At 45.8% G+C, this 24019-nt stretch overlaps 2 protein-coding genes across 5 annotated transcripts in view; one reads left to right on the forward strand and one right to left on the reverse strand.

Moving 5' to 3' along the window:
• Positions 1-24019, reverse strand: part of LOC310701799 (uncharacterized protein) — a 74284-nt gene that overhangs the window by 45066 nt on the left and 5199 nt on the right. The window contains exons 2-5 of one of the 4 annotated variants that reach the window (XR_014523103.1): positions 7490-7594; positions 5372-5580; positions 4818-4915; positions 2553-3361 (exon numbers count right to left, since the gene is read on the reverse strand). The exons of 1 other annotated variant lie outside the window; for it this stretch is intronic. Coding sequence is in view for 2 of the 3 variants with exons in the window: in XM_083493195.1 (XP_083349321.1) it covers positions 3187-3361; positions 4818-4915; positions 5372-5580; positions 7490-7594 (587 nt within the window). In the remaining variant the exon portion in view is untranslated. Of the gene's footprint in view, positions 1-182; positions 3362-4817; positions 4916-5371; positions 5581-7489; positions 7595-24019 lie in introns of those variants that run through there. 2 more of the 4 variants (XM_083493195.1, XM_083493193.1) reach the window with 2 other exon arrangements.
• Positions 16338-23617, forward strand: LOC310701803 (uncharacterized protein). Its single transcript, XM_083493202.1, has 4 exons — positions 16338-16548; positions 17466-17777; positions 18243-18548; positions 21722-23617. Exons 1-4 carry the CDS (start codon positions 16413-16415, stop codon positions 21991-21993), a joined length of 1026 nt encoding a protein of 341 aa, XP_083349328.1. The 5' UTR covers positions 16338-16412; the 3' UTR covers positions 21994-23617.

A 24019-nucleotide genomic window follows, 5' to 3' on the forward strand; every position in this document is an offset into this window, starting at 1 on the left:
GCACTTAATAAACTCTTGTTGTACCAAATTTGGCTTTGTTTGGCCTTTTTTTGGCCATAGGAACGCATTAATTGATTTTCAATGCATTCCTATGGGAAACCGTGCTTCGCAAGACAAAAAATTCGCTAGACGAAAAAATTCGCGGAATGAATTAATTTCGTCTTGCGAGGCACCACTGTATGTGGGTTTCGCCAGTTCTGCATAGTTCATACATTTCTCTTGCCACTGTTCTTTTGACAGGGTTTCCTCATTCTTCCATCCTTTTGCTATCAAGACTCTTGCCGCTGTTGTAGCATACATGAATAAATTCTTTTTTTTCCTTGGCAGCTTATTAAAGATTTCTTAGTTTACAAAAGTATGTGCAACGTTGCTTTTCCCAGTTGCATTTTCTACAGATCAGTTTCATTTGTTGGGAGACATTAGTGTTACATTAGGAAGAAAAGGGGGAAGAGTTGGAGGGGTGGGATAAATTGTACTTTCTGAAGCAATATGAGAAACAAAACAGGATGCCTTCAAAATTCACACTTAACCAAATTTTGTGATGCCATTATTCAGCCAAGCAGTGTTTACAAAAATGCACTTATTAGGGGTACCGGTAAATGTGCATAGAAAATAATATACAGTGGTACCTTGGTTCTTAAACACCTTAGTTCCCAAATGCTGAAAACTCGGAAGTAAGTGTTCCAGTTTACAAACGTTTTTCAGAAGCTGAAGTCTGATGCGATTGTCAGATATTGTTTACTGCACCAATCAGAAGCTGCGCCTTGGTTTTCAAACATTTCAGAAGTCAAACGGACTTCCAGAATGGATTAAGTTTGGCACTCTTGTTTTTGCTATTTATTTTGCGTTTCTCTTTTTGAGGTTTTTCCAGTTAATTTGTTTTTGTGACTGTGTGGAACCGAGTTCAGCTACTGGTTGATTGATTATGTGACTGCAGAAATGGATAAAAGCAATGACTATCATCAGTGCAGGTAAGGAGAATTTTTTAAATTTTTTTTTTATCATCTACAATACTGTCTTATTTATTTTATAGTACAGTACATGGATTATTGCTTTCATTTTATGGATCAATGGTCTTGTTAGTTAGGAAAATTCATGTTAAATTGCTGTTTTAGGGGTTGCTTTTAAAAGTCTGGAACGGATTAATCAATTTTGCATTACTTTCTATAAGAAAACCTGAAGCATATGTAACTTGAAGCGTATGTAACCCGAGGTACCACTGTATACTGAAGGTGTAAATAGGTGAATAAACCCTATTTCTTAAAGCTATGACAGTCTCCACTGTGTCTCAATTCTCTAAAGGAACACAGACCTTGGGTGAGTGCCTGGAATCCCCTGGGATCTTGTTATTGTGGGATGTGATACATAAGTAGCAGTCAAGTACAACATTCCTTGTTTCCCTAGAGTGGACATGCAGGGCGATTTTTGGTCCAGCCAGTCGAAAACTTCCTGTTACCTCCTGGCTGGGACATCCTTCCTTTGCATGTGACTAGAGGTGGGCGTGACCTTACCTGTCCAGGTAACAAAAAGACAAGGCATGCAGCACTCACTCTCTCTCTTTGACTTCCGCCATCATTGGAGCAGCTTTTTAGCTAGAAATGCTCTGTTGGCTTTCAACCAATAGAGGACACTGGGATTATCCCCACATGGGACAGAAAGATCCACATGCATATACTTTGTAACTAAGTCTGTCTTCAGGGATCCAACCGTGAACTGATGATGTGAGTAAACGTCTTTTATTGACTTTAAATAAGATTGTCATGTGTTTGTTCTTTTAAGAGGGATATAAGGGAACTTACTAGCAACCTAATACTGAGAGGCTTACACAAGCCTGCAACCAGCTACCCGCTGTGCCTTTAAAAGGGGGATGTAAAACTCTGCTAAGTAAAGGAACTTGCTAGCGCAAGTTAGGAAAGATATTAATAAACAATATATCCTCTCCTGCTACCCTGAACATTCCCACAGTTATCACTCGGCAGACAGTGAGGGTGGCACCCAACTTGTGTAACAATATGTTCCTTTATGTTATGGGCAGTTAGCCAAAAAAAAGTCTGACTGTTTTCAAACCTTATGTCTGGCATTCAGCACCACAGCCAGGGGAGATTCTCTGTGTAAAAGCTGTGAAATTTTGCCCCAGGCTAGATCAGTAGATTTCAGGGCTGTTCACAGCATGAGAGAAAGGGAGAGTGGATTTAGCCTTGGGCTGTTTCTAAAGCACCCAGTGCAGTTGGCGTGCTGACTCCAAACAGAATCCAGAGTCAGGAATGGGCTGCTCAAAACAGGGACCAAGCACTCAGTTTTTCAAACTACACCAACACTCAAAATTCCAAGGAAACTGTACAGTGGTACCTCGGGTTAAGTACTTAATTCGTTCCGGAGGTCCGTACTTAACCTGAAACTGTTCTTAACCTGAAGCACCACTTTAGCTAATGGGGCCTCCTGCTGCCGCCACGCCTCCGGAGCACAATTTCTGTTCTCATCCTGAAGCAAAGTTCTTAACCTGAAGCACTATTACTGGGTTAGCGGAGTCTGTAACCTGAAGCGTATGTAACCTGAAGCGTATGTAACCCGAGGTACCACTGTACCTGGAAGTCTCACTACTAGAAGTGGGACACATGTAACAATATGCTAGCCATCTAAAAACAGTTTGCCCTGAACTGTGTGTCAAATCTAGTTTTAGAATAAAGCGAGTTAACATATAAAGATGGTCAAGTTAATGACTGTTTCTCATATTTGACTTACCACTGAACAAATAATGGGGCAGTTAGAATCATAGAACTGTAGATTCAGAAGCTTATTTACTCCAGCAAGGAGTTTCTGAAATCTATATACTGGCTTAATACAACCCTGTTCCCATTTCAGTAAGTTTAGTTGTGCTGCACTGGGGTAAAGAAAACCAACTGTAGGGCCTGTTCCAACATCTCCAGAACCACCCAAAATGGGAATATTTGCCACAAAATTCCCTAGCAGATAACAGACACTTCATTCCTGTTAACACCATCCATCAAACTGTTGCACCGAAGGATGCAACACAATGTATTTCAAAGAAAGAGATAACTCCATTTCAATTGATTGCTTATTTGTGACCTAAAAAACCCCCTAAACAGATGTTTTTGGTTTAATACATTTTAATAGCTTATAATGGTAAGGTGCTTACAAAAAGTAAAGTATTGGTTGCATAAAGTTTCACATTTCAGTTTCAGTTGTGTGGGGGTTATACCCCTTCCCCGCAACGTCTGCGCTTGCAGGAGGACCCGGTTTGCGGCACATCCAGTGATGCTCCATGTTGCACCTTGAAACATATGCTTGGCCCTTATCACCCAGATATGCACAGTCGCCTCCATCGCCAAGTACCTCTAACCTGAAACGCAAGGTCAACAAAGCCGGTGTCAAGTAAGGGCTGAGCATTTCTCCGACAGCAACTGATAAGAGAGGTTATAGCAATAGAATCACATAGGAAATAGGCAAATTTATTTCAAACAGATAGGCCATGTGTGGCCTCTAGAGTGGGGACTCTAGACCAGAGGTGGGAAAACTCAGGTTCAAGAGCCAATTATATGGGTCTTTGGGGCTCTCTCTGTCCCTTGGGAAGAAGAGTTTGGATTTGATATCCTGCTTTATCACTACCCTAAGCAGTCTCAAAGCGGCCAACATTCTCCTTTCCCTTCCTCCCCCACAACAAACACTCTGTGAGGTGAGTGGGGCTGAGAGACTTCAAAGAAGTGTGACTAGCCCAAGGTCACCCAGCAGCTGCCTGTGGAGGAGCGGGGACGTGAACCCAGTTCACCAGATTACGAGTCCACCACTCTTAACCACTACACCACACTTGGGATCATACCCCTCACTAGCCCTGCTTTGCACCCTCCCTTTTGTTTTATTTTTTCCTTGGCTTGAATGTGTCCTTGCCCCCCAATAATATCTCTTGATTGCCTGCATGGAAGATAGAGAAAAGTGTGCATATGTGTGCAGCAACTAGCTTATTCTACAAAGTGGAACTCACATTTGTTGTTTGCCCCACATTTAGACCCTCCAAGTGTCCGTAGTTTCCAGGGACAGACCCTGATTTACAGAAGCCGCCCCAGTTTCTGATTTGATCCTGGAATGTCCCACTTTTCCTTAGAACGTCCCTGTTTTCACTGGAGAAATGTTGGCGGGTATGGAGTTATGCGACCCCTGAGCCAAGGAGATAAGTAACTATTCAACCTTTAGAAGACATCTGAAGGCAGCCCTGTATAGGGAAGTTTTTTTAAAAGAATATTTAATGTTTTCTTATGCTTTTATATATGTTAGAAGCTGCCCAGAGTGTCTGGGTCGACCCTGTCAGATGACAACAACAACATTTAAACCCCATGGCTTCCCCCAAAGCATTTTGGGAAGTGTCGTTTACCCCACAGAGAGCTATAGTTCTCAGCACCCTTCACCCTTCAGAAAGAGCATTAGTCCTATTGGCACTGATCTTAACTGGAACATAAAAGGATTAACATGCATGGATATGCTTGATTCCACATGGAAAAAGAAATGGAGGAGTGCAACAGAACTTAAAAAAGGCAAGGACCAGCTGAAACGGGTGAGGTTGCAGGTGTGGCCCAGGTTAGCATTTGGTGAACACTACTGGTAGTTTGGGGTGATGATGATGCTTCTCCGCCAGCGGCAGAGGCGGCAGGCAGCAGTGGCAGTGCAGGGCGGCACTTCCTGTTCTGCCTCAAGTGGCAAAATGGGAAGTGGCACCTGTGTTGAAATCTCCTAACAGACAACCAGGCCAGAGGAGGGGGAGGGGGAGGGGGAGGAGGAGGAAGAGGAAGAGGAGAAGGACGCACGTGGAATTTTCTCCATTTGTCCATTTCCAGGGCTGACCAGGGTCTCTCCTCAGGCCAATCCAGTAGGAATTTGTGCCTTTCCAATGCTTGACAATGTCCTTCAAATACCAGAAGAGATAGATGTTAGAGCCCTGACTTGCAATATTTCTCACCCAGTTCTATCTATATTTCTGTTGCCTGCTGGAGATTTTTTTTCTTTTTCCGGTAGGCATTTTAATTGATGTTAGATTTTATAGTTTGACCTGATCTTCATTTTTCGTATTGTATCCTTGTAAACTGCTTAGAGACTATTGCAGTCACACGGCATATAGATTGATTGTTTAATTAAATAAATAAATGTCATTTTAACACACACACACACACACACACACACACACACACACACACACACCCTTTATGCTAGTTAACTGTAACTCACTCACAGGCGTTTAGAATTAGCCAACAATTTTATAGTATGGCAAATGTTTGCCGCAGGGGGTCCTAAACTCAACATGATCCGCCCATGCCTTGCTTTGCATGTCACCCCAGAAAATATCATCCGTTACACCTCTCACCTTTTCGTTGTTTGGAATAACAGCCAAGGAAGCATTAAATGACAAGCAGTATTCCTGGCTAGACATCCAGCTCTTTTCTTTATTGGAGAAGAAATAGCATGTTCCCTCATACCAAAGCCACAAAGGTGGACATGGTGGGATGCTGTGTGCAGGCAGAGCAGATTTTAGTTCAGAACCTGTCTCATTGCATTTTCTCTCGTTGGACCTCTCTGATGAAAAACAGAGGGGATCAGATTAGCTGTTGCTGTAAGGGCTATCTGAATGAGCTTCGATGCATTCCAGAGAGCAAACAATGTGGTTTAGTATTTTCTTCCAACAAGCTATTTGCTAAAGCAAAGCATGGCAGCAGGAATATGGAAGAGGGGGGGGGAGGGAAGTCAATGTTAAACGCACATTTTCTTTGATATGTGAAAATGTAAAAATTGAAAATTTATAGCCACTACTATGCTATAAGATCCATTATCCTGTAATATTACACTTGAGCCTGTACTACTGATAAGCCTAGGATGGCAAAACAAGGCTAATATTCTGGAAATCCTTGTCTTAGACTCTGTGAAAGGATTCTGTGGAACTGTAACAACCCTTCATGTGGATTATTGGACTCTATGAACAGACAGGTGGAATAGACACTTATTCATGAACTGACTAGAGAATGAACCAATCCACTGGGTCTTCTGCTTTTTTCGTTGAATTTTATGAGACTTCCGTTGTAACCTACAATTTGATACAATGAATAGCATACCTTATTTATTCAAAAGTACAGCCAGTTACGTCTTGTGTGTTTATTGAGTATGTTTCACGTAACCATAGGCTTGTTGTTTTGCTTATCTGGAAAAAGTACAAGGCTTCTAAAACAACAACAACCCTCCAAAACACACCACTTTGTAGTGCCCCCCCCCCAATAAAGCTCACAAAAATAATATAACCTGACCTGAGAAGGACATTGAATGCTTAACGGACACTAAATTGCCCCCACCAAATTTGTCCATAGCACATAGTTACTCACCAGCTCTGGCCGTGGAATACATTAAGTCGGGGGGGGCATACTTTTCGTTATTTCTAAAATACTGAGCACACCCACCCACCCAACCCAAGGGAACATACATCTGCTACAGTCAGAACCACAAGAATAAGAAGTGTATTTGTATTGTACTGGGACCAGAGTGGAGCCTTTCATCATCCCAATCCTATACATGTCTATAAATGCCCCCAAGTCAAGCTTTAACCTTCTGCTGGAAGCCACCCAGAGTGGCTGGAGCAACCCAGTCATAGGGGTGAGGTAATAAAATGATGATGGTCACGCACTTTTTCTGGGAGTGGAAAACAAATTTCAGTGCAATCAGCTGGGCTTACTTCTGAGTAAATGCATAGTTTTTTTTAAAAGCATCAATATACCTGCACCTCTCAGTGCAGCAGGAAAAAGTAGGTAACTCCTTGTTGCTCCCGGAAGCAGCAGACACAAAATGAATGGAAGCCCAGGAAGAAAAGAACCAATCAGAGGAGCCAGAAAGAGGAGGCAAACCAATCAGGTGAGTCGGAAGCCCGAAGACTATTGAAGAAACTGTGCTTTGGTCTTTGGGCTGCTTCTCCAGCTGCTGCTGTTCTCTGTCCTCAGTCCTGCCACCAAGGGCAGAGAAGAGAAGCAGGTGCAGATCTCAGCTGCCTCCAAAGCTGGCACCTCAGAAGCAGCGGGCGCAGCAGCAGGATCTGCTGTTCCTGGATCCCCCCAGGATTCTGCCACCTGAGACAACCATCTCAGACTGCCTAAATAACACTGGGCCTGATTGAGAAGGCTCTTGGGCCAGATCCGGCCCCCGGGCCTTAGTTTGCCTACTCATGAGTTAGGGGGACACAACCCTTTTCCTGCTGACACTTCCCTGAAAAATCCCTACCCAAGGCCATTGTTTATCTGTGCACCCACTTCCATGCTAAAGGCGAACACACATTCAGATGGGTACAAATAATAAAATTGTTGCCATTATCATTTCCCCTATTTTGCCCTTTCCAAAGCTTCCCTCCCCACACACACACCGAGGAAGAGGGAGGCAACTTGCTGGGGAAAAGGGAGACCCATCTAACACAGCTCATTTCGTTTGTTCATTTAAGGTAGCAACTTACCAATTCCAACACCAATTCCGATTCCGATTGCAAGGGCAGCAATGACAGAAAAAACAACGAATGCTTTTTTATTACCTGATGGACATTTGCAGCTCATCTTGTTAACTACAAGGGGAAACAAGCACAATCCTATGAGTGCTCCTGAGCCAAGGAAAGGAAAGGAGATGTACGTCTTGTCAGGGTCTCCACCAACCCACCACCCTATTCATCAAAGCCCTACCAAGAACCAAAGGTGAAGAAATCCATTTCAGCCAGTGGAACTGGAGGGGGAAGGGAGGGCAGTGATAGACAAGGGAGAAATCTGTGTCTGAGTGATGCCAGTGTGGCATAATGGTTAGAGCCTTGGACTGATCTGGGAGACTAGGGGTCAAATCCTCACTCAGCCATAAAGTTCACTGGGTGAACTTGAGCCAGTCACCATCTCTTAGCCCAAAGGTTTTCAACCTTGTTGAGTCCACAAAGGGCCATCTTAAGCATATCTGGCGTTGTGGTGCAAAGCTCCCTCAGGCGCCTGCCCCCACCCTGTTTCCCAGAGTCTGTTAGGGAGGAGGGTGCTGCTGGCGGGGCTGGAGGAGGCGGCCAGTGACTGGAGGGCTGCTTCTCCAGCGGGGAAGAGGGGGCTGGACGCAGTGCCTCCTGGCTCAGCTGGCAGCTTCGTGCTGTGGTCAGGGCCTTGCAGAGCCAGGCAGAGGTCCGGGCCAGGTACATAATGTGCCCCCCCTTTTTACCCTGGGGGTAACTGAAGTCTTATAAATAAGTAAGTATATAAATAATTTTCAGAAACGTTATGCTGACAAATAATTTTATTTCAATGATTGACCATACCTGCATATAAAGACAAAATGGAAAATATAGATACCGTAAATATGCTGACCGAGGCCCCCTTTGGAATCGGAGGCCCAGGCCAAGTGGCACATATGCCACCCCCCCACCCCCCGTCTGGGCCTGGCTGCGGTGGCCACAGCAGATGGAGGCTCTGGGTGCTGCCCTGCTTTGGCGAGGCATGGCGGAGCTGGGTGAGGGTGGCAAACTGGGGCTGGGAGGCGCCATGTCCAGCCTCCACCTCTTCCCTGGCGCTCTCCAGAACTTGGCAACCCGGCACCCCATGTCACTAGCCTCTATAGGTAAGGTGCTGGAGCTTAAAAATTAAGATGCAATAGCTTAAAGGGCGCAAGGAGATAGGATAACAACAAATATAAACAGTGAGTAATGCAACAATAACAAAAATAATAGTAGGTGAATAAGATCACACACGGGTGGAGGGAAGCAATGGGTTTTGGAGGAGGGAGATGAGGGTATTAACTGAAATTGTTAAAGATATATACAGGATTTAAGAGATTCAAAATAAGGAATTAAAACAAGGAGACAAACAGCAAGAAATATTAAGTAAAGGAGTTGGAGAAGTCTGAAGCAAAGAAGGAAGCGGCTTGGAGTTGTTGAATGTGTGCGTGGAGTTAATGTATCCTTGTGCCTCTGCACAAGGATACATTAACACAATTTAAAACCCAAACCTAGATTCTGAACAAGATTTTTTAAAAACCCTCCCCAGAAGGCTTGTTTAAAGTCTTTATTGCAGGTGAGGCAGAAGGTGGCATGGGATGGGAAGCTGCTTGAGGTAGCAGCTACACTGTGGCAAGGGCATGCCTCAACATGAACTACTAGGGACTTTCCAATTTTAGCCCTGTGGGCAAATTCACACCATAAAACCAGTCCTATTTTTCTAGAAAAACAAGTGCCGGAGCTCACCATGAACACCTCCCTCGTTCTCTTGGAACTGGCAATGGCCCCCACCTGAGAGGAGCCAGAACTGTGTTCAAAACGCATCCAGTCCGGGTCGGATTTAGGCAGGGACGGGGACTTATAAAAAATATTGGGGGGGCCCGGGAAAGCTCATGAATAATAAATAAGCTCATGAATATGCAAATAAAGTGGCGCCGCCTCCTCGTGAGCGAATAGGGGAGAGCGTGCTGCTCCTATTAATCAGCTCCGAAGGTGGAGCTTTTGCTCGGGAGGGAGGGCAGGAGGCATGCAGCCCGACCCTGTGCATTTTGGGCTGGGGGAGGGGCGGCGATGGCGCTCTGCTGGAGGGGCGCCCGAGATTATTGGGGGGGCTCCGCCCCCCCAAACGAATTTTTGAGGGGGCTCGGGCCCCCTCAAGCCCCATGGAGTCGGCGCCTATGGATTTAGGTTTGATGAGGCCCTAAGCTCCCGAAGGTCCAAAATGTTGGTACAGATATGACTTTGGAATAGTTTTTTGTCCTTGTCCCCCCTTTTTGTTATCTTTAGGTATATAAACTTTGTATATAAATTTTGTATACATGTTGAAAATTATATGATAATAAGCATTGTATTGTAATATGATATTCTTTACCCATGTAACATAAGAACATCAATAAATAAATAAAATACCAAAACAAAACAAAAAACAAAAACCAACCCTCCCATGTTCTCTTATAATGGCACCAACCTAAGAGGTGCCAGAACTGAGTTCTGGCTGAAAAAAAGCCTTGCTATCAGTGTTGACACCTGCCTTGATTTTACAGTCCCTTATACCAGTTTACCCCACATGGCAATTTCAGTTAAGTGAATCAAAGAAAGCAGACAAGGGGATAAAGGCCTCCTAGCGGTGAAGCAGCAATAAAACTACTAGCATATCTGCAAAGCTAAGCAGCGTCCAAGCCTGTTTGAAATTGGTCGAGGGACCACATGTTGAGATTTCTGCAATTCAGGAGGTTGATGTCCTGCGGGGTCCCTTCCAACTCTACAATTCCATGATTGACAGTGAGGAAAACAGTATGGGTTAAGGGTTAGCCGCCACCTTGGCACACATCCAGCTTCTTTAAGGAAACAGCCCGCCATGCTCTACAGACTGAAGATCTCTGGAACAACCCCTGGTGTCTCCAGGGTAATGAATAACAGAGGGCCATCCAGTCCAACCGCCTGCAATACAGGAATTTGCAGCGATCCCACATGGGGATCAAACCTGCAACCTTGACATTATCAGCACCACGCTCTAACCAACTGAGCCATCCAGGGATATTCTTACTGGTCAGTGTATTTCTATCCCGCCTTTCTCCCAAGTTGGCGGCTCCCAACAGCTCAAAACGCCATTATAAAATGCAAAGCAATAAAATGAAAACTAGTTAGGAAACTGCAGTCAGGAGACATGGACGCGCGTGCAAGAACCAGCACCTAAAATGCAACAGCGACCAGAGGAAGCAGGAAAAAAGATCAGAAGGAAACCCTCTTTCCTCCAGCCCCCGCTTCCGAGCCTGAAGGTGCGCTTGACACCCCGGGGTCGCCCGCCTCCGGGATTTTGCGCGAGGGATTCCGCCGCATACCTGAACTTTCGCTCGCTCTGTGCAACTGAAGCGGGTCGGTTCTTTCTGCAAGCGGAGTCTTCGCTCTGAGATCCCTCGTCTTCCTCCACCGAGCCGAGCTCGTCCTTAGCAGAGTTAGGCAAAACCAACCCGCATCCGTCGAGTCTGCAGAAGCCGCGCGCCGGTTACAACCGCCCGGGGTGAGGCGCAGAGAAAAGTGACAGAGAGGTTTCGCTTTCAGACGAAGACGCTCAGCCATTCGGGGCGGCGGGGCGGGGACCGGAGGCTTCTCTCCAACCCAGAACCAGAGACGTAGCGCAACCCCGTGGTTCACGTCGGGAGAGAGGTCGTGCAGGTGCCTCGACAGGCAGCCTCTCTGATTTCGGGATTGAAGGGCGACTGGCTGGCAAGACCACTATGGGGGCCGCTCCTTTAGGGGTGGGAAGGAGGGTCAGTGTTAGAAAGAAAAAGAAAGAAAGAAAGAAAGAAAGAAAGAAAGAAAGAAAGAAAGAAAGAAAGAAAGAAAGAAAGAAAGAAAGAAAGAAGAGGGTGGAAAGTCACAGTCCATCAAATTTGAGGGAGTAGGTGGTACAGTTCTGTTCGTGGTCCGTGCTCGGAACGGAAACCCCCAACCTAGTCTAGTTCGTCGAGTGGGGTCGCCTGTGCTCAAAGTTGCTGAAAACTCTTGTTGCTGTTGTTTAGTCGTTTAGTCGTGTCCGACTCTTTGTGACCCCATGGACCAGAGCACGCCAGGCACTCCTGTCTTCCACTGCCTCCCGCAGTTTGGTCAAACTCATGTTGGTAGCACTCCTTATATACTCAATCATGCATTCCGTTTTTCGCGGCGGGGAGGGACCCACCACAGACCCCATGTCATCTGGAAGGTACATCTGTATTGGACCAGATTTTTTTTCATATAACAAATTGCTTTGTTTTGTATATTTAGTTGTGTTCGTTGCTGGTGTTTTTATTGCCAAAGCACTTAAATATATTTAATAGGAAGTGTGTGTGTGTGTGTGTGTGTAACAAATAAATTGTATTATTTGTCCTACAGTCTGTATTAAACTGTTCAAAGCAAGTCTGACCAGCAAGTAAAATGACATATGTAGCAGATGACTTATAGCACAGCCATACCGTTTACAAGATGCTTAAACAATTTTGCAATTAGTTTGCAAAACGGGAAGGGGGGGGGGACCTCGTGTTTTTGAGCTGCTCCCCAACGGAGTAATTGACACAACACAGCGCAAAAATGAGCACAAAACTTTGGCATCGGTTTGGAGGGGATCCAAAATCTCGGGGCTATACTTTAAATGAAGGTTAGCTGCTGTATTTGTATCCCGTGGGGAAAAGTGTCTTATAACTAGAAGGCTATGGAAGTTATTTGCATTTGGGGAGAGTGCATGCATATTCAAATTCATTTCCCATGGGGTGGTTGGTGTTTTTGCCACGGAGAATCAGGCTTCTAGGGTACCAGCACTGAGCCAATCTCTCCCCGGAGAAGGGAGCATTTACTTTACAAAGACTCACCGCGCCTGTTCAGAGGCATTTTAAGAACCTTTTAAGAATAAAGAAAAACTTTGCACGAAAGGGCATTTTTGCACGTTTTCAAAGGCACTCAGACTCAGGGACCGGGAACTTGAAACGACCACTGCTTTTATTTTTGATAATATTCGGAGGTGGTAGAAACGGAAGAATCACATGAGGTCCGAGACCCACATTTCAGTGGCGGATAACACGATTTACATGCAGCAAATCGCAGTTGCAATCCCAGGAGAAAGCCTCTGGTCTGAAACTCTGGTGAGGAATAAAAATAGCACCAAACTTTGCTTTAGAAGGGATCCAAAATTTGGGGGTCACATGTCAATGAAGCTCCGGCAGTCTGCAAAAAGTGATCAATGGATGTGAGGTTGAAAAGGTCTGTAGCTCTCTGTGCCTACTCTTCCCCTAAGTTTACTGGGTTAATATTCTCTTGTCTCTGTTGTTAAGTCCCGCGTAGTGGTGTCATGAATTCTGAAGTGCGCCAGCTCATCGTGAAAGATTCCATAGCCGCCTCCCCGCCCGCTGCAAGAGTTTGTGACACTGGAAAACGAGTCCCAAAATGCAGGCAGCTGCTGGTTGATTGACAAACACACTTTCACACTCCAAAGAGCAGCACTTCACAGCACAAACGACAATATTGAGCTAATTGGGAACGCCGTGCTTGCAATTCTGCCCACTGGCCCCAACGAATTCTGCGAACTGTAGAGTTCCATCGTTTAAAAGCAAATAAAGAAACTTACAGGATCCCTCCCTTTTCTGGAGTACAGTGCTACCTCGGGTTAAGTACTTAATTCGTTCCGGAGGTCCGTTCTTAACCTGAAACTGTTCTTAACCTGAAGCACCACTTTAGCTAATGGGGCCTCCCGCTGCTGCCGCGCCGCCGGAACACGATTTCTGTTCTCATCCTGAAGCAAAGTTCTTAACCTGAAGCACTATTTCTGGGTTAGCAGAGTCTGTAACCTGAAGCGTATGTAACCCGAGGTACCACTGTATTGCAAGATTGTCTGATTTTTTTTTTAGCAAAAAGGTCCAGGTTGCATTTCGCCAGACTGAAGATCTTTTGTTAAGGCTCCATCTATTTTGCAAACCTGAGACTGTTCTTATTCACTCCACCCATACCCTAAGATCATCGGGAGCGTTACAACAATTTAAAATTCAATATACTGAAAACAAATTACTATCACGGAATAGGGTGGGTCCTAAAAACGTCTCTCTCAGGCGTCAAATCCAGTCTTACTACCAACGCATGAACTACCGATTTGATTCAATATTTGCATTCCCCTTTTCCTACCCCAAATTTGAGCTCAAAGTGGCTCATAATAACAAGTGCATTTAAAAAAGTAACAAACGTTGCAATACCTGGAATCAGGTTAAAAGCACAACAGCAGAATAATCAGGCCAAATAAGCAAACTCATCAAACCATTAATACAATTAATACAGTACAAATTCATAGGGACTCAAAATCTCAGGAATGGCTGCGGATGAATGATCGCTCTCACTATTCTTCCTGCAGCAGGTAACTAACTAACCTGAAAAGCCAATGAGTTTTTAAGGATCGGGGCGGCGGCTTTTTGGGGGGTAAGATTTGTACAGGCGGTGTGTTTAAAATGACTGCTGAGCGGATAAAGAGGTTGGTGAGGGCCGTGCGCTGCGGGTTTACATAATTTAGGACAGCAGCAGAACAAGGAAATGAAGGAGGAAACCGCATTACCATCGGCAGCAGCTATCACCCCAATAAAGAGTGGTGGCAGTTTATCTAAGAGTATATATCGTACAGTAAAAAACCACTTCCGCATGTGAGAGTCTTTTTTAAAAAATAATTTTTATTGAGTGATTTTATGTCACAAAAAGCATTACAACCATACTATACCACAAAATATAATTGAGAAATAAAAATTACATACAACAATATTTTGTTTGTTATTTACGGTCTTCTTTCTTCCCAAACATTCCATACGAAACACACCTCGGCACACACACAGAAAATAATAATACTAATAATGAAAATAATGAAAATAAATATTTCCCCCCTCTTTTCTTCATTTGTGAATTCCTGTCAAGTCCCTTCGCATATGTTTTAACTTACAATTGAACGTACACAAAACAATAAACCTTTCTATATAAATTTTCCAATACATCCAGAAAACATAATAAATCCTTAATTGTTATCCACCTGCTTTTACTTCCTTTGTCACTCAAACGCTAGCACGGAATCAAAACCATTATTGAACATATCTTCTATAACCATCCCATTTCCCCCAAATTTTTGCTTTGAGTTTCCTCTGAGTTTGCTAGTCAATTGAGCCATCTCCACAAATTCCTGTAATTTAATTTGCCAATCTGTTATCGAAAAATAACAGATCCGCATGTGAGAGTCTATGTTAGCCTGGAAATCTGGGTTCACGTCCCAGCTCAGTCGTAGAATTACGGCCGGCAACAGTCAGAGCAGGGGTTTGGCATGCAAAATCAGGGACCCTTATCCTCTCTGAGCTGCTTCCAACAAATCAAAACGAATTAAACCCCAAACCAACCTTTTCTTAAAAGAGATAGATCAGCAAAGCTTCCAGGATTAGTCACCTCGCCACACTTCACTTCCCATTGTTGTTAGTCATAAAGCCATTCTTACAAATATTGCAACAGGTTATGATCTGGTGAAGGACAATAACAACCTTGCAAAATATACAGTTTATATTTATTTTATTTTCCCTTCTACACGGATTCTGTTTCTCTCTCTGGGAGCCAGTGTGGTGTAGTGGTTAAGAGCGGTGGACTCGTAATCTGGGGAACCGGGTTCACGTCTCCGCTCCTCCACATGCAGCTGCTGGGTGACCTTCGGCCAGTCACACTTCTCTGAAGTCTCTCAGCCCTATTCACCTCACAGAGTGTTTGTAGTGGGGGAGGAAGGGAAAGGAGAATGTTAGCCTTTGAGACTCCTTACAGGGAGTGAAAGGCGGGATATCAAATCCAAACTCTTCTTCTTCTTCTATTTACGTCTGGCCATGTTTAGTGCACATATAACTATGTATTTTTTGAACTTTCAATAAACGGGGGGGGGGGAGCTATTCTGCCTTCAAATACTTTTTATTGGGGACGGGGAGGGAAGGTTCACTCTGCCGTTGTATCTGCCGTTTGAGACCACGTTTGCGAAGGGAAAGCTAAGAACTGTTTAAAATGTTACAGTTGAAACTTTCTTTGTTTCCTAGCCACACTGACGCTTTTCTGATACGGTATGGAAAACAACGCAACTGGCATGTGATCAGCTGAATGAAGTATCCGGAACTCACCTCGAATGGGTGGACTGGTGACCCCCTTCCCTTTCACCTGTCCCCCCATGACATTAATATTGCCAGCATCGCCACTATCCCCCCTACTCTGTCCCTCCATAGAGACCCCCCCAATCCCAACCCAGATGACAACAATTCACCGTCTCCACTCCCCAATCACCCCAACAACCCCCACTCTCAGCCCCCCTCCCAAGGACTCTACCCATAGCAGTTGCCTTAGGAGAGTGAGGAAAATTCTCAGGGATGGTTCACACCCTGGCCGGCACTTCCTTGATCTCCTGCCCTCAGGCAGAAGACATAGAAGCATGATAAGTCACACCAGCAGGGTAAAGATGAGCTTCTATCCGTGGGCTGTTAGGCTGCTGAATGAAAAGATCACAACAGGGCAACGGACTTTCGGGTTTGGTGGGTGTGCGTCAGTAAAGGAGGGGAATTAAGACTAAGAGAGCTGAGTGGGGGGTGCCCGTGTAATCTCACTACAAGTACAAGTGACAATAAAGTATTTCAAAAAGAAGCACCACACAAACAAAAATAGACAAACACCCCCGCCAACCTCACCGTCTCTTTCGGGGGTGGGACTGGCTCCGCCCCATGTGGGAGGGGTGTGACTGGCTCCGCCTCTGCACGGGGTGGGGGTGGGACTGGCTCCACGGGGTTGGGCTGGCTCCTCCCCCGTGTGGGAGGGGTGGGACCGGCTCTGCCCCTGGGTGAGATTGGGAGTGGGGCTTGATCCTCCCCTGTCAGTGGGAAGTACAAGATCGCGTTGGAAGGAGCGGGCGATGGCGGCAGTGCTGGTGCGAGAAGGATCCGGACGTGAAGGCAACGGGGGCGCACGGCGACGAGGAGGCTTCTCCGAAGCCTTCCTCCTCCTTCTGCTGCTGCTGTCCTGCCCGTCGACGCTGGCGGACGGTTCGGGTTCGTAGCCGATTGAGATGTGAGGGGCCCCAGGGTGGGGGTCAGGTTGGGAAGTGTCCGGTTGGCACCGTGGCGTGGGCGGGGGGGGGTCTTTAAAGCCCTGCCGCCCTTCGTAGTCCTGATCGGAAGCTTCCCTCCAACGAGAGCGAGGAGGATGTCTTCCCCCGCGCCGCCCAAAACTCTCTCCCACTTGCCCCGCCCCCTCCACTGCTAGACTCTTCTGGAGCGGCTGTCATGCACAGGCAACGGCTTAACACAAAAGTGGCTGCCATGGAAAGTGTGGCATAACACCAAATTAAAGAGAGAGAACCCCACCCCACCAAAAAACGGATGCATACCATGGGACGTTAACTATGCCCTGCTCGTCCTAATAGTAGCTATCTCTCCCTCACACACACCGATGTTGTTACTGTCGAATAGCAACATGAAGCATAACTCAATACCAGAAAAAATGCACGAGGAAGCCACTCTTGCTTCTCAGAAATCTCTTAGACATTACCAGCAGCATAACCATCTTTCTAGGAGGGATAGAGGGTTTTTCTTTTTTAAAAAAGGTCCAGAATCTAGGGAACCTGCTCACTGGAACCCTTCAGGGCTTCCATGTATCCACGTTCACTGCCTTGGTGACTCCTGTCCTGTCCCAATGGGTTTTGGAATCCTGGCATCTTTGGGATTCTGTAGGGTTGAGTCCACATGAGGATGGTCTGTGGCCAAAGGATGATGGGATCCAGTAAGTTTCCAAACTGCCTTCAGGGACTTTGGTCAACAAGTGCAATATGACCTTTACCAAATGTGAAATTGCAAAGGTGCCATTTTTTGTATGGTGTAATGATATCCTGCCTCTCTTAAGATGTGAGATCTAATCTGTCTGGCTGGTGGTAGAATTCTATTAATGAGTTGCCCTCATTTTCTTCCAGGTTCCACACACTGCCCTGGTGCTAACGTCTCCATAGCAGAAGGTTCATCTGGGATGATCTTTGCTAATGTTTCCAGTTATCCCAACATTTTAATTTTAATTCATAAGAGCAGTTCATCTGATCCTGATGTTGACATTTTAGTCATAACTGGAGGAAAACTGAATCCCTACAGTAGCTCATTCAAGGAACACTTCTATCTACGGGGAAATAACCTCTTTATCAATAACACCAACAAACAACTTGCTGGAGAATACCAACTTAAAGATACTTTGGGAAAAAAATGTTTCCATCGAGTCTTCCTTAGCGTACCTGGTGAGGTTCTGAAGTTACTGTCAAATGGATTCACCACTGGGATTGAGGGTGGAGGAAGAGGTCGGGGTGAGGACAGCTGCTTGCATGAATTTCTTTTTGGTTTGCATTTGTTCCTATCAGTTATTATTATTAATAATAGAATTTACTACCCACACTTCTCCATAAAATCTCAGGGTAGGTTTTTAAAAAATATAAAAATATTCTATTATAAGAATTTTATTTATTAAAAGACAAAGTGAGAAAGAAAGAAAGGGAGTTGAAAACAAAAACAAAGAAGTAACAAGATAGTAGGAATGCACACACCTGTATACTGATGTATGGTAAGGTAAGAGGACAGATCTCAGGATAGTTTGCAATAAAACAAAAACACATTTCTTGCATCGCATTATCATATCATGCTTCCCTACTATTTTGATAGCTACTCTTGCCCTATTTTAAATAAATGCATCTTTTTTTTATTTCTAGACCCTGGGCACTGCCCTTCAGCTAATCTTTCCATACCAGAAGGTGCCTCTGGGACGATCATTCCTAATCATATATTGAACCATTCCAATAGTCTTGCTTTGTACAAGAAGAACCACTCCTCATCTTCTTGGCAATACATAGCCAAGAGACACATGAATCACAATGGTGACACTCATGAAGAGCACTTCCATATATCTGACAGTGGCCTTTCTATCAAGAATGCTTATGAAGGACTCGCTGGAGAGTACCAGCTTGTTCATCAGCAAAATGGATCCTGTGTGCTTCAGTTCTTCCTTAATATACCTGGTAAGTTTCTGATGTGATTGACATCTAGAGATTCATAGCCACTGAAAGAGGAGACAATGGTTCCTTTTATTCATTTCTGTTTGTTATATATTTGTTCTGTTCAAGGAGTTTTAGAGGTTTCCTAGATTCAAGGTGTACTTTTTACTCAGATAGACGCACTGAAATGAATGGACCTATGTTAATCACCTCTGTTAATTTGAATGGGTCTGCTATGACTAGCATTGGAAGGAACTCTATGGTCTGGCAGGCATTTGGGGTGGTTGTCAGTTTTTGTAGGGGACGCGGGTGGCGCTGTGGTCTAAATCGCAGAGCCTGGGTCTTGCCGATCGGAAGGTTGGCAGTTCGAATCCTAACGACGGGGTGAGTTCTCGTTGTTTGGCCCCAGCTCCTGCCCACCTAGCAGTTCGAAAGCACGAAGTGCAAGTAGATACATAGGTACTGCTCTGGTGGGAAGGTAAACGGCATTTCCGTGCGCTGCTCTGGTTCGCCAGATGCGGCTTAGTCATGCTGGCCACATGACCTGGAAGGGGTATCTTTACCTTTAAAAGCCAGGGTGGATAAGTGGTCAGAATGTCATACTAGAACTGAGGAAATCAAGTTTCAGATCCCTGCTCAGACATGAAGATCATTGTGTGATCCTTAAATAGGTAAAGGGACTCACCTCCATTAGGTCCAGTCGTGACCAACTCTGGGGTTGCGGCACTCATCTCGCTTTACTGGCCGAGGGAGCCGGCGTACAGCTTCTGGGTCATGTGGCCAGCATGACTAAGACGTTTCTGGCTAACCAGAGCAGTGCACAGAAATGCCGTTTACCTTCCCACCGGAGCGGTACCTATTTATCTACTTGCACTTTGACATGCTTTCAAACTGCTAAGTTGGCAGGAGCAGGGACCGAACAATGGGAGCTCAGCCCGTTGCGGGGATTCGAACCACCGACCTTCTGATCAGCAAGTCCTAGGCTCTGTGGTTTAGCCCACAGCGCCACCCGCGTCCCTTTTTTTGTGATCCTTAGCTAGTCACTAACTCTTCAGCCCACCTCACATGGTTGTAGAAATAATAAAATGGATCTTGGAGGGAGGCATGCTTGCTGCCTTAAAGGTAAAGGTACCCCTGCCCGTACGGGCCAGTCTTGACAGACTCTAGGGTTGTGCGCTCATCTCACTCTAGAGGCCAGGAGCCAGCGCTGTCCGCAGACACTTCCGGGTCACGTGGCCAGCGTGACGATGCTGCTCCGGCCAACCGGCACCAGAGCAGCACACGGAAATGCCATTTACCTTCCCGCTATAAAGCGGTACCTATTTATCTACTTGCACTTAAGGGTGCTTTCGAACTGCTAGGTGGGCAGGAGCTGGGACCGAACGACGGGAGCTCACCCCGCCGCGGGGATTCGAACCGCCGACCATGCGATCGGCAAGTCCTAGGCGCTGAGGTTTTACCCACAGCGCCACCCGCGTCCCTGCTTGCCTTACGCTCCATCTATAACTGAGACCTGAGTGGGGCAACAAGGAGAATTTGCCTCTCACACTTAATTCCTTCTGGGTTTTCAGTGCAGCATTAGAGCAGACCTGGAGGATCAGGGTGGGGGAGTTGCTGTAGTCCATAGAAATCCAGTCTTCCTCTCAAGGCTTCCAGCTTGCTGAACCCAATAGCTGAGGGCAATGGAGCAAGCGGGAAGATGGCAATAATGCAAGTGGGCGAAGACTCCCAATAAATACAATCAAACCCAATTGTGTGCTCACTGTCAAGCCTATTTTGTGGTGGTAAAGGCAATGAAAAAGACTTCATTCTCTTCCTCAGTTGTGTCCTTGATGTCTAGCACACCTTACAGGCAGTGTGAGACCTTTTTATATACTGGCTCAAAGGTGGATCCCCCAGTAGTTCTCTCAGTAATATTGAGGATACAATCACTTGTAGGGACCCAGATTCTGCTATTATAGCAAGTCACTTTGAGGTGTCCAGGCAGTATTCTAGCCAAGTGTTAATGGGCGATTACCCATTGATAAGGCTCAAGGATGTGGACAAGGTGCTTGGATGGTCACAAGGTGGCTACAACGCTTCATGGCTCATCATATCTGACAGGGATGGGACACTAGTGATGCCAAGGAAGTAAACAAATGCCTCTCTGAGAGGAGAGACCACTCCTTAAGAAACCCTCCCTGAGCTCAGAAGATCTGAATCATGATAGCCTGCTTGCAAATGTCTCTTCCTAGGCAAGGTTTTTGAGCAGGCAGTTCCTGAAGTCCAGACTAGTTGGATGAGATTAATGTTGTACTCAGGCCCATTTCTGGCCCTGAGATGGCCTTGGTTGCCCTGTATGCAGGAGACACTGGTGGGAAGGAGCTTAGCATTCAACTGGGCCTCCTGGCCAGTGCCGGATTTATGCCCCACTCACTTGGGGGCCGCCAAAAAAACTTAAAGGAAAAAGAACCTGGATGTACATTTCCAACATATAAGATAAAAAACAAATAAAATAAAACCTACATACAGCAACAGTGTTTTTGTTGTTGTGTGGACCTATTAGGTCCATAAATTACCATATAGCATATATTCAACACAAAAAAGCAACAATTTGTTGTTAACAAAGGACAGCTGGAGACATAAGGGGCCCCATTACCTTCAGTAGCTTAGGGCCTCATCAAACCTAAATTCGGCCCTGGCTCCTGGCACCAGCATCTGTCTTACTTAGGGCTGGAGTGTGAGGTGGGAAGTCAGCCCTATTTGTAATATGTCGGTGTATTTTTATTGTATTTTTACTTTAGCTGTAAATCCTTTGGGGGCTTGTTGTCATGGGAAGCGATATATAAACCCAAACCTAACCTTTGAAGGAGAGGCATGCTATAAAGGCAACACAAAATAAATAATAGACTCATACCAGTAGATATTAAAACAGATTTGTTGTGCCTCCTGCCATAATGGCTGAAAGCTCAGCTGGTAGAGCATGAGACTCTTGATCTTGGGGTCATGGGCCAAAGACTCCTACATTGCATGAGGCTGGACTAGATGACCTCTGTGGTCCCTTCCAACTCTACAGATCTATGATTTTAAGGCACAGAGGTCTGGTTCTATCTAGCCTTCTTGGTGGGGTGGAATAATGCCGCACATAGCTCTTTCCACGGTACAGCTGCACTTAAAGGGTGTCAGAAGCATGACCACTGACTTTTTCTATTTTCTAGTTTCAGGACGCAGACATGATTGTGCTTACGCCGCAGTAGGGCTTGCCATCTTTTTGGTGCTCTGTTTCACAGTGTGTATATGTTGGAAACGGAAAAGGAGAGGCAACGACACTGCTCAACTTGCTGGTGGCTTGGCAAATGGAACTCTGCCTCCTGGGTCACCAGAGGTGCAAGAAAGCAGCGCAGACCCACCCAGGAGAGAAGAAGAAGAAGAAGAGATTGGATTTGATATCCCTCTTTATCACTACCCGAAGGAGTCTCAAAGCGGCTAACATTCTCCTTTCCCTTCCTCCCCCACAACAAACACTCTGTGAGGTGAGTGGGGCTGAGAGACTTCATAGAAGTGTGACTAGCTCAAGGTCACCCAGCAGCTGCATGTGGAGGATCAGGGAAGCGAACCCGGTTCACCAGATTACGAGTCCACCGCTCTGAACCACTACACCACACTGGGAAAATGGAAAATGGGAACTCTTTTCCTCGTGAATGCAACCCTGAAACAAATGCCTTTCTGCCTTGAAGGACTGCTCCTTTCATTTTTCTAGCCATATGCTTTTTAAGATGATGGCCATGTGCAATGTACATACTCTGATATCACACCCCCAAAAGGAAACCTTCATACACCCTCCTGCTTGTACCATTTTTTAAAAAACCAAGTGGCCTTGAAGCTATTTTCTTGTGAATTGCACAAAACCATGGGAAGCAGTTCGAGGGCATCAGCTCTCTTGAAAGACCAGCATTTGAGTTCAGTTCCCCCAAGCAAGGAAGCCTCACACTCTCCCGTTGGAGGAGACCCTGGTGCCAACTCAGGCAGAGTCTGCTCCTATGAGACACTGACTCAAGGAGAAAGTGTTAGGCTATTGTTCCGTTCCACCTTTAGAACAGGCATGTGGAGTTGTTGTATGTCACATGTCTGTTGACTTCCAGCACAGCCTGCTGGGAACTTCCGCTGCATATAGCTTTTGCTTGGACACGAAGGGAAGCGGACATGTTTTTCCTTTGTCTTGATGCTGAATAAAATGCTTGTAAGGCTTACATATGCCTCTGTCCGCCTTTCCGTTGCAAGGACTTCTTATCTCTGCTGGCTTGCGTGCTCAGTCTCTAAAGGTTTCTGAGGCTTGAGTTGCAGTTTTGATGCTGTTCCAAGAATTGTAGTTCACCCGGCTGTTGGCCGGTGGGCTGGAGCTAGCTGGGGGTCTGCCAATTGGCCCCGTCTCCCCAGATGCATCCCAAGAGAAAGGACCTGAAGGACCAGGTGCGCAGCCTGGGGGTCATTCTGAACTCACAGCTGTCCATGGAGACGCAGGTCAATTCTGTGTCCAGGGCAGCTGTCTACCAGCTCCATCTGGTATGCAGGCTGAGACCCTACCTGCCTGCGGACTGTCTTGCCAGAGTGGTGCATGCTCTGGTTATCTCCCGCTTGAACTACTGCAATGTGCTCTACGTGGGGCTACCTTTGAAGGTGACCCAGAAACTACAACTAATCCAGAATGTAGCAGCTAGACTGGTGGCTGGGATTGGCCGCTGGGACCATATAGCACCAGTCCTAAAGGATCTTCACTGACTCCCATTACATTTCTGAGCTCAAATCAAAGAGTTGAGTCTGACTTTTAAAGCCCTAAACAGCCTCTGCCCAGTATACCCAAAGTGCATCTCCACCCCCAGCATTCTGCCCGGACACTGAGGTCCAGCTCCGAGGGCCTTCTGGCAGATCCCTCACTGCAAGAAGTGAGGTTGCAGGGAACCAGGCAGAGGGCCTTCTCGGTAGTGGCACCCTCCCTGTGGAACGCCCTCCCACCAGATGTCAAAGAGAACAACTACCAGACTTTTAGACGACATCTGAAGGCAGCCCTGTTTAGGGAAGCTTTTAATGTTTGATGGATTACAGTATTTTAATATGTTTTTTGGAAGCCGCCCAGAGTGGCTGGGGAAGCCCAGCCAGATGGGTGGGGTATAAATAATGAATTAATTATTATTATTGTTATTGTTATTGTTGTTATTGTTGTTATTATTGTTATTATTAATTATTAGGAAGCTCCAAGTGAGCAAATTCCTCTAACAGAGGCTGGACATGCACCAAAATTTACCCCCCCCCAACTTTTACAAACATTTTAGCCAGAAAAACAAGGTCTTTACAAATCTACTGTACTTTCCCCTCAACTTCCTTCCCCTCCCTTTTTAAAGTTGTTGTTGTTGTTGTTGTTGTTGTTGTTGTTGTTGTTGTTAGGGCCTTCGTATTTACAGGACCACCCCTCCTGGTATGCCCCTCAGAGGACCTTAAGGTCCATGAATAACCATAGT

Source organism: Podarcis liolepis (genome assembly GCF_965112155.1).
Source record: "Podarcis liolepis genome assembly, chromosome: 2".
NCBI lineage: Eukaryota > Metazoa > Chordata > Lepidosauria > Squamata > Lacertidae > Podarcis > Podarcis liolepis.